Raw genomic sequence first — 10,288 nt, 5'->3', positions numbered from 1 at the left:
TGATGAAAGCACAAATCTTGAAGTCCTAGTTGGCTATTTCTTAGACCCTCGAAGGGTCTTTCTTAGACCCGAAGGTTGCCCGAAGGATCCGGCACCATCTTTACTCTTTCTCACTCTCTCTCCATTATAATACCAGAGTAGAAGTTGAAGAAGATGGAAGTCTCAAGGTCGGATCAGTAGTGGAGGACAGTGGGTGTTGAGGATTATTGCTAAGCTAAGGTGAGTTCTCTTTGGACATGTGAGGACTTCTTCCCTGGCTCTTCAGCGGTTTTCTTTTCCTGTTTTCAGTAGAAACATAAGATCTCTGTCTTTTAGGTGTTGTATGAGTTCTTCTGACTTGATTGGATCTCCAAAGTTTGGGACATAGCCGGATTTTTGCGTCATTAAGTTGGATCATAGAGATAAAGACTTCATTTTATGCTTTGTCATTAGTCTGGGAGTCACCTGATGCAGATCTATTGCATAAATCTGCCAAGATTTTTGAGCTATATATGTTGGATATTTTCCTAGTGGAGAAATCGACCATAACTAGCTGTGATTTCACATGTTCTTTTGAAAGGTAAGCTCTGATTCAAGCATAGACAGGGTTGAACATTTCAGAGGCATCAGTCCGTCAGAAACAGCACAATGCTTTTGGTGTTCATCACTGGGATTCCAAGATGAGCAATTTTTACTGCATATGGATCATAGTTGTAATCACCTCACATTTTTCTCCTCTTAGCATTAATCAAAATTACCATAATTAATGATTTACTTTATTTGAACCCTTCAATTTTCTTATAATATGATTAAGAAAATAATTAAAATTGGTGATGTGAATTTGAGGATAATAATATTCTTATAAAATTTTGATTTATATTTTGAAATCTTTGATATTATAATTGTTACATTTTTATGATGCATAATAATAATTCAAATTTAAAATCTTATTATTAGTAAATATTAATTGTTGAATTTTGACATTAAAATAATTATTTAATTTCATGATGATGATGCATGAGTTATGATGTTATTTTAAGCTTATATCATAAATTGATAAGTTTTACAAAATCTCTATCATTTTATCTTAAACCAAATTATTTTGATATCGATTTAATTGTAAACATTATAGTTTTGAATTAAAATGATAATTATAATTCATTTAATTAGACAGGATTTATGTGTGAAGTTCTATAATTTAATTAGTTTTAAATCTGAGATCATGAATTTATTAGATTGTTTTACTGAATTAATATTGTATTACTAAAAGTTTTAATATATTATCGCTCATATGTTCTTATTTTATATTTATTTTCAAAGAAACCTATTAATTTATATTAGATCTGAGGCTTGGGAAGAGACTTTTTAGTCGCTTATAGCATGTTAATCTTTTTCAAGTTGAAAATGTTTAGTAATGTGAAGACAAGAATATTGAATGAAAAATATAAATTATGGATTTTGAAGTGGTGATTTATATTTATTATATTGGGATGTGATAATAGCAGCAATTGATAGTAAAGAATGTGAAAAGATACTTAAAAATATTTTGTTGCTACAGTACACTTTGACAAAGCAGGACTTTGAAAAGATATATCCAAAAAGCTCCTGTATAAATATCTCAAACATATCAGATGCAATAGGAAACTTGATTATGCTAGTGTTTGTTGGAAGAAATACTTGTGTAAAATCTTCAACATGTGGTATGTGGTACTCGAAACTAAATGTCTTGCTACTTTTTGTTATTTTCAGGTCTTATTTCAAGCAGAAAAAAGGCATTTTAGCTGCAGAGACCCATCAATCACCAATCCACAAATGGAGGAGAAATGTGACTCTGCCGGCAACGCTGAGGTAAAGAATGCAAAGGAGGAGTTTCATCTCAAGCTCAAAACAAAAGAAAAGGGTACAATGACAGAAAAAGAAGAGAATGAAGAGATCAAGGTCGAAGTAAACACAAAAACTGTGAAGAAAGAGAAGGGCAAGTTCAAGCATGAAGACGACGATGATAAATGCAGAAGTGAGAGTGAGGAGAAAACACAGAAAGAAGTGAATGATAGAGATGTAGAAGCTGGAGAAGTTAATACAAAGGATAAGGGGAAAGCCAAGAAGAAAGACAAGGGGTCAAAGGATAAAGAAGAGAAGATGAAAAAAGGTAAATCAAAGGACAAGAAGGAAGAAGATGGAGAGTTGGTAGAAAAGGATAAATCAACAGTGAAAAAGAAAGATGAGGATTGTGACCAAAAGAACAAGGATGGGGAGATGAAGAAAGTTGAGAAGAAGGAAAAAGAGAAAGCAAAAAAGGACGAAGATAGTGAGCGCGGGGAGAAGAGGAAACACAAAGAGAAGGATGGAGAACCGAAGAAAGATAAGAAAAAGGATGAGGAGGTGGATGAGATTAGCGAGTCAAAGAAAGACAAGAAAAAGGAGAAGGATGAGAAGAAAGATAAGAAAAAGGATGAGGAGGTGGATGAGATTAACGAGTTGAAGAAAGATGAGGAAAAGGAGAAGAAGGATGAGAAGAAAAAGGACGAAGATAAAAAATCAAAGGAAGACAAGAAAAAGGAGAAAAAGAAGGACAAACACGATGAGTCCAAAGTAGACAAAAGTGATGCCAAGGAAGTCTCACAAAAAGAACTAAAGAATGGTGACAAACCTTGTGAACACAAAGATACTGAGGAGAAGAATAAACATGGAGATTCGGAGGGTGAAGAGATGGAATGCAAGCAAGAGCTCAAGGAAAAAAAGAAACTGAAAGAGAAAAATAGTGAAGAAAAGGAAAAGACGAAAAAGAAAACCAAGGATGGTGAACATGAATTGAAGGTAGAAAAAGAGGACGATACAGAAAACAAGAAAAGCAAGAAGGAAAAGAAGGGAATAGTGACGGTAGCAGACCAAATGACACATGAAGATCTTCAAAACAAGCTTGAGAAAGATTTGGAGCACAAAACGGAGTCGGCACATGCTGAAGCCAAATGCAAGGTTGGGGGTGATTCAAATGAAGATGAACACAAGGTCAGAGAGGCAGAAGCTATGAAAGAGGAAGCAGATGAAGATGGTAAGAAGAAAAAGGATAAAAAAGACAAGAAAAAGAAGGAAAAAAGCGAAGGTGAAGCAACTGAGAAGGAGGACAAGGGAGAGAAGAAGGAGAAGCTTGATGGAAGGGAGAAGAAGAATGTTGGGAAGCTCAAACAGAAGTTAGAAAAGATTGAAGCCAAGATGGAAGATCTACAAGCCAAAAAGGCCGACATCTTGAAACTGATACAAGAAGCAGAAGGGGGAGGTCGAGAGGTGGAAATACCCAAGGAAGAGTAAATGGCTATGCAACTTAGCTTTCTGATGTGTTCCGAGGGTGGCTTTTGTTAGCTTATATCACTTTTCGGTCTATAGTGTGTGTCTATGTAAGCATTAATACAAGATCATAGTAATCAAGTTGAATGTGATATCCTGGCTTTGTTGCACATATATATATAAAAGTCGGAAGATAGTTTCTTCCTGCACACTGGGTTGTACAAACGTTAAACATGTAATCTTTGGAGCCATGGCATGGAAGCTGAGCTTTCCTTTTCCTTCATTTGAGGAGAGACTGGTGCCCAGGTCTCCTGATGTACAAATGTTTATTCTTGCACGAGTACTTGCAATCACACGCAATGTGTACTTTCAGCAGGAGAAGAAGAGTTTTAAGGCAAATAATAAAAGAATTGGGACTTAAACCACAAAATATAGCGCAAAATGCCGATACAACCCGGCCCACACTAGTGCGACCAAGCCACCTCCACCGCCGCCCTGGCCCTGTGGAACCGACCGCCGTTCCTCACCGCCACTCTGCCGCCGTCGCTGCCACCGATCTCACTCTTCTTCCTCCGCCCCTCCCTCTCTTTTCCCTTCTTTGCTCCCACGTCTCCGCCCCTTCGCTTTTCCACCAACGGCGCGGTGCTTCCGCGGGCCAGGATCCTCACGATGCCGTCGTATCCGTGGGAGGCGGCGATCTCTGCCGCCGTCGCTCCCTTCGCAGTGCGTGCCCCGATGTCGGCCCCCCGCCTCAGAAGCGCCTCCACCGCCTCCGCGTACCCAGCCTCGGCTGCGCAGTGAAGCGCCGTGTAGCCGTCCTCGTCTCTGGCCTCCACCTCCGCCCCCTTGTCCGTCAGCACCCGTATCGCCTCCACTCTCCCCTTGAACGCCGCCCTCATCAGCGCCGTCCACCCGTGCTGGTCCCTCCCGTTCACCGCTGCGCCTCTATCCACCAGGCGCGCCGCCGCTTGCACCTCCCCCTTCCTCGCCGCCGTCGCCAGCGCGTCCCCCAGCCTCAACGCGTCCAGCATCCTCACGTGGCCTCCCTCCGCCGCGAGGTCGTACGCCGTCAGCCCCGCTGCGTTCCGCACCTCCTTAACCCCCGCTACACCCCTGGTCAGCAGCAGTTTGACTATGGCTTCGTCCCCGCCGGCCGCAGCCGCGTGTAGCGGCATCCCACCGTCGGCACCGCCACGGGCGTCCACCCTCGCTCCCGCCTTCAGCAGCAGCTTCGCGCAGTCATGCCGCCGCCCCTCCGCCGCTAGGCGAAGCGCCGTCCGCCCGTCCGCCGCCGGCGCGTCCACGGCCGCGCCATTGAGCAGGAGGAGACGGACGACTTCGGCGTGGCCGGCGGCGGCGGCGAGGTGCAGCGGGCCTAGGTCCGACCCCCGCGACCGCTCCACCGACGCCCGCCGCGCGATGAGGATCTCTGCGATCAGGGCCTCCCCGGCGGCCGCAGCCGCCTCCAGCGGCGTCCGGCCGTTCCGGTCCGCGGCCTCCACGTCGGGTTCGAACTCGAGGAGCAACTGAACCAATTCCGGCCGGCACTGGGTGATGGCCAAATGGAGCAGCGTCCGACCCTCCGAGTCGACCGAGTCGACGGCCCGCCACTCCGGCTCGCTCCGTTCCAGCACCTCCCTGACCGAGTCCATCAACCCGTCCTCCACAAGCCGAGTCAGCACGGCCGATCCAACGAAGAAAATCCTGATGCCGCTATCTATGAACACTTGCTTCTTCTTGTTGGTGAACCACTCACCGGGGATCGAGTCGGAGATGGAGGCGGGGACCTTGAGGGAAGCGCTGGGGACGACGACGCTGTGGAGGAGGAACCGGTCGTCGCAGCGCGGGAGCGAGTCGGGGAGGGGCGAGTCGAGGGGGAGGAGGTAGGTGAACTCCACGAGGAGAGTAGCCAAGGGGGCGATGATGCCCGACCGGGGCCGGATCGCGTAGCGAAGCCGGTTGACGGGGTCGAGCCGGAAGGCGACCGGCATGGTGTACATGACATTGCGCAGGGTGAGCTCACCGCAGCATTTCTGGGTGGGTTCGATGCGGATGACGACCTGGCTGGACGGCTCCAGGTTTATCAGCCTATCCATGGGTGGAAGCCTCCTTTCTATCGAACACGAATCGATGGGCAACTGCAGCCCATCACCGAATGTGGTACGATTGAGGAAGGAGAAGAGAGGCGGCTTTAAGAGCTGTGAAAGAGAGCTCAAGGAACAGCCGGCGACAAGAAGAGGATGCCTGCCATATGGTGGGTGAGAAGAACAAGGCTGACCAGTTCATCAATCATACCAAAGTCTTGCCATGACCTCTTCTTGGCAAACCAAGGGGTACGTCAGCTGAAAAGTTCCATTGCTCTACTAATAGCTTATTCGAGAATAAGCATCTCACTGTTGACAATGTCCATGGAGCATGATGCAGCTTAAGAGTCATTTCCGTCGAAGAAACACCATTTTCTGTGATAGCCGTTCAAGGACAAGAAGCAAACCGGCCTTTTCCTCATAGCAAACGTCAGAGTTTTGTCTTAAGCTGTATTATTGTGGAATAAGGAAGCTATGAAAACTCAGCCTCATTTGAGGCCATCTACTTCATAGTTGTGTCTTCCTAGAAAACAAATCTTCTTTGTGCTTAGTAATATCATGTGGTTTTCGTTTGTCTGCACTTGCTCTGTGCAAATTGGACACCGGAGTCTTCTTTATTATGGATACTGTTCTTAGTATCCTTGGTTGTACGCCCAGCCTCCGCTCATTGCAAGAAGGAAGGGTTTCTTTATACACTTGCTGCTGTTCCTAGTGCAAAATCTTCGTCGATTGGATCATCGGGGCCCGATGATCCAAGGTACACATAACCACATAAACAGTAGGCGAAAAGAAAAGGAGGCGAATGTCTCCGATCAAAGGAAAATAGTTGCATTAGGTTAAAGATCCGATGAAGAACTTCCAATCGACAAGAACAATGATCGAGCAGAACATCAAGATTGGGAACAAGAACAAACCATTGAGAATTTATTCATAATAATTATCTAGATAGTTATAGATATGTTTTAAGAAGTGACCAATGATCTAAAAGTTATAGGATAGTTCCTACACCTAACTCAATCATGGTGACATGATAAAGTTATGTAGTTACCTCTAGGTCATATAAATAGGATCATTGTGTCTCAAGCAAGATAAAGAATATACAATTGGAAATATTTTGTAAGTGTTTTATGTTAATCCTTTTGTTTAAATACTACATTGATTGAAATGATTCTTTTTTAATTGCATGTATTCCGTTTTTATCATTTCCTTGCTCCTTTATCTTCAACATTTATGGTACTCGAGCCAGGTTTCAATTTGAACTATGCATTATAATTTTCAATGGCAATTTCATGTTTCAACCCCTTATTCCTATATTCTCAGGCAAATGCTATGAATTTTGGAATATCAAGATGAATACTCTATTCAAGTCTCAAGATCTTTGAGACTTAATAGAAAATGGATATATAGATCCAGATGACGAAATCAGACTGAAGGAAGAATAGAAAGAATGACTGAAAGGCATTGTTCTTCATTCAACAAGTTGTACATGAGACAATCTTCTCTAGAATTGCAGCAGCGACGACCTCAAAGCAAACTTGGTTTATATTTCAAAATGAATTTCAAGGCTCATCAAGGGTGATTACGGTAAAACTTCAAATCCTTCATCGTGAGTTTGAAATTTTATTCATGAAAGACAATTAATCGGTGTAAGATTTTCTTTCTTGAGTTACTGAAATTGTTAGTCAAATGAAGTAGTATGGTAAACATCTTCCTGATCATATAATTATTATAAAAAATTTGAGAAGTTTAACTCTGAAATTTGATCATGTTGTTGTCACAATTGAGGAGTCAAAAGATTCATCTACATTTTTATTTGATGGACTAATGAGTTCCTTGCAAGCACATGAAGCAAGGTTAAATATGTCACTTGAAAAAAGTAAAGAAAAAATATTTCAGATTAAGGGGGAGTCTTCTACTTCAAAAGAAGATAAAAAATTAACAGGAAAAGAATGTGGCATTGGAGGATTTCGTAGTAGAGGAAATGGAAGAGGAAGAGGACACTTTAATGGGCATGATAAACAAAAGCAATCAAATTATAATAAAAAAAACTACAAGAATGGAATTCAATGTCATTATTATAAAAAGTTTAATCACGTGAAGGCAGATTGTTAGAAAAGAGAAAAACAAACAAACTATGTGGAGGAAAATGAAGAAAATAGTAAGTAGTTTATAACTTATTTATAAGTTAATGATATCTCAAATAATTATTTGGTTTCACTGATAGTGATTAAGCAGGAGCTTTAGATGATAGAAAGAGTACTTCAGATAATATTTTTAACCTCGGATCAAGAGCTATATCTTGGAGTTCAAAAAAACAAGTAACAACTATTATCGACATCGGAAGCAAAATATGTAGTCGCAACATCAGTAACTTGTCTAGCAATATGGCTTAGAAGACTTCTTGAAGATCTTTATTAGAACGAAAGGAAGCAACGAAAATATTTTGTGACAACAAAGTCACAATTACAATGATGAAGAATTCAATATTTCATGGAAAAATGAAATATATAGAGATACGTTATCATTTTATCTGAGATCTTATGACAAATAGAGCCATAGTAATAAAATATTATGTAATAGATGAACAAGTTACATATATCCTCACCAAGTCGCTTCTAGTTCAAAAGCATGTTTATTTCATGTTACAAATCGGTATATGTAACTATGAATCATGGAGGAGTATTCAGAATTGATTCATAGTAGTTATCTAGGTAGTTATCATTTTTTAGGTAGTTATCGACATATTTTAAGAAGTGACCCATAATCTATAAGTTATAAGGTAGTTCCTATACGTAACTCAATAATAAGTGACATGATGGAGTAAGGTAGTTGCCTCTAGGTCCTATAAATAGGACCATAGTTTATGAAGCAAGATAAGGAGTATACACTTGAGAATATCTTGTAAGTGTTCTATGTCAATCCTCTTGTTTAAATACTATATCATTTTTTTTATCAAAATTATTCTTTTTAATTGCATCGTAGTATTATGTTTTTATCGTTTCTTTGCTCCTCCATCCCCAACACAAGCAAGAAGGGAGAACCACTACTAAGACATAGTTGGTAAAGATATGAAAAGCACTTAAAATTTACCTAACCTTCTTACGCAAAAAAACCAAGAATGACGACATAGTAGATGATTACTAAAGTGCTTAATCGGGGAGCAGATTTGTTGGATAATCAATCGACGAGTAGAGGACATTCGATCAACGTAACATTGTTGAGCAAAAACCCATATCGGGAACAATGAAGTCGAGGATTAGTATAGAGGGGATCGAACGACTGGCCTTACATCGTGAGAGCATCGTTCCATGAGAAAGAGAAATGAATCTTGTCGTAGTTGGTATCACAAGTCGCGAGACTTGTATGCTCCTAATTTAAAAATTATATAAATTATTTTTCAAATATGCTCGCCTATTATAGCATTTTAGTTATCACAATAAAAATATTATAAGATTTACTTAAAAATATTTTAAATAAATTAGATAGAATCAAAATATACTAGAAATCATTTTATATATCATTCAAATATATATTAATAATGACTTAAAAGAATAATATTACCTAAATGAAAATTAAAAATTAATTTATTACAATATTTTGACTATCATAATAAAAACACTATAAAGACTACTCGAAAACATTATAAATGATCTAAATAGACTTTTAATTTTAATCAAACTAATTACAAGCCTAAAAATATAATATACAAGTAATGATAATCAAAGGAAAAAATATGATATGTTGTCGTTTATAGTTAATAACATTTATAGTATTTTCAGTACATCAATAAAGCATTATAAACACTATTGAATAATATTATAGTAATTTAAAATTGATAAAAATGGATAAAAATGGTGACAAATTTTTTTAAAGGGGTACTTAAGATATTTTTAAGTTAGAAGCATTGTTTGAAAAAAATAAAAAAGGGTACCAATTAGAAAATACTCAAAATATAAGTATTTTTAAAAGATCATCATTTTGTAAAATTACCAATTGCTACATAAATTTTTTTGGAAATAACCAAAATAAAATATTTAGAATGCTCATACATGTTCAATAACTTTTTTTTATGATTATAATAAAATTTGAGAATAAAACCATAATAACCATTTTAATAAGGTTATGTAGCCATTGAACGTCAATGAGAAGCCACCTAATCTAAAATCAAGAAGAAAATTTGAATTTATGATCACTGTGCTATTGTAATGATATGGCAAAATAACATAAACTATGCTTAATTTTACTTCATCCAACAATTCTAAACGACAATGAGAAGCCACCTAATCTAAAACCAAAAAGAAAATTTGAATTTATGATCACAGTGTTATTGTAAGATTATGGCAAAATAACATAAGTGGATGTGCATAAAGCAACAAAGTATATACGATATATATATTTCTTAAAAAATAAAAATGTAAATTTTCGGATTAAAAACATACAATAAACTATCCCAATCTTTACTAATTAAGATAGTTAATATTTTTTTAAAAAAATATATTTAAAAAACATCATTGTTAGATTAATATTCAAGATGTAAAATATATCAGGTAAGATTTTGAACCCTAGTTTTTAGTAAAAATATATGGTACATTATCACTAAAAAAATATTTAAGAGGTAAAATATATAAGATGAGATATTGAATCCTTAATCTTTAATAAATTAATTTAATATACTATCATCAAATTAATAAATAACGTCTAATCGATGATAATACTGTAACCATTATAACAATCTTAATCATAAGTGATTATATATATATATATATATATGTGATATTGACAATTAAAATATTATTTTAATGACGTGGACTGCACTTTTCGTGAGTTGTCCCACCCAGCCTTGGCCACAGCCATGCAATGGCTTCCTCAAAACAACATCACGCTAATAGCTGATTGGAAGAGAGACATTCTCACAGCAACACATTTGTCCCACACTATGC

General features: G+C 38.5%; 2 protein-coding genes across 4 annotated transcripts; one reads left to right on the top strand and one right to left on the bottom strand.

The window, feature by feature from the left end:
• The first annotated feature begins 67 nt into the window (after positions 1-67).
• On the top strand, positions 68-3,547 carry LOC135587896 (uncharacterized). 3 transcript variants are annotated; one of them, XM_065079741.1, is made up of 3 exons: positions 105-219; positions 560-692; positions 1,729-3,547. In XM_065079741.1, exons 2-3 carry the CDS (start codon positions 660-662, stop codon positions 3,286-3,288), a joined length of 1,593 nt encoding a protein of 530 aa, XP_064935813.1. In that variant the 5' UTR covers positions 105-219; positions 560-659; the 3' UTR covers positions 3,289-3,547. The 3 variants fall into 3 exon arrangements, with proteins under 3 accessions (XP_064935814.1, XP_064935815.1, XP_064935813.1); XM_065079742.1 differs by lacking the exon at positions 560-692 and having other exon boundaries at positions 68-219; XM_065079743.1 differs by lacking the exon at positions 560-692 and having other exon boundaries at positions 98-238.
• LOC135587895 (protein VAPYRIN-like) lies at positions 3,492-5,596 on the bottom strand. The gene has a single exon (XM_065079740.1). The coding sequence runs from the start codon at positions 5,358-5,360 to the stop codon at positions 3,729-3,731; it is 1,632 nt and encodes a 543-aa protein (XP_064935812.1). The 5' UTR covers positions 5,361-5,596; the 3' UTR covers positions 3,492-3,728.
• Between the last annotated feature and the right edge of the window lie 4,692 nt (positions 5,597-10,288).

This window comes from Musa acuminata, chromosome BXJ1-8, assembly GCF_036884655.1.
Source record: "Musa acuminata AAA Group cultivar baxijiao chromosome BXJ1-8, Cavendish_Baxijiao_AAA, whole genome shotgun sequence".
NCBI lineage: Eukaryota > Viridiplantae > Streptophyta > Magnoliopsida > Zingiberales > Musaceae > Musa > Musa acuminata.
This window is presented reverse-complemented; position numbering and strand designations above follow the sequence as displayed.

Coding starts and splice junctions, on each gene's coding strand:
- LOC135587896 (XM_065079741.1), top strand. CDS start 660: ATGAGCAATTTTTACTGCATATGGATCATAGTT. Junction 693..1,728: donor ACTGCATATGGATCATAGTT/GTAATCACCTCA, acceptor TGTTATTTTCAG/GTCTTATTTCAAGCAGAAAA.
- LOC135587895 (XM_065079740.1), bottom strand. CDS start 5,360: ATGGATAGGCTGATAAACCTGGAGCCGTCCAGCCAGGTCGTCATCCGC.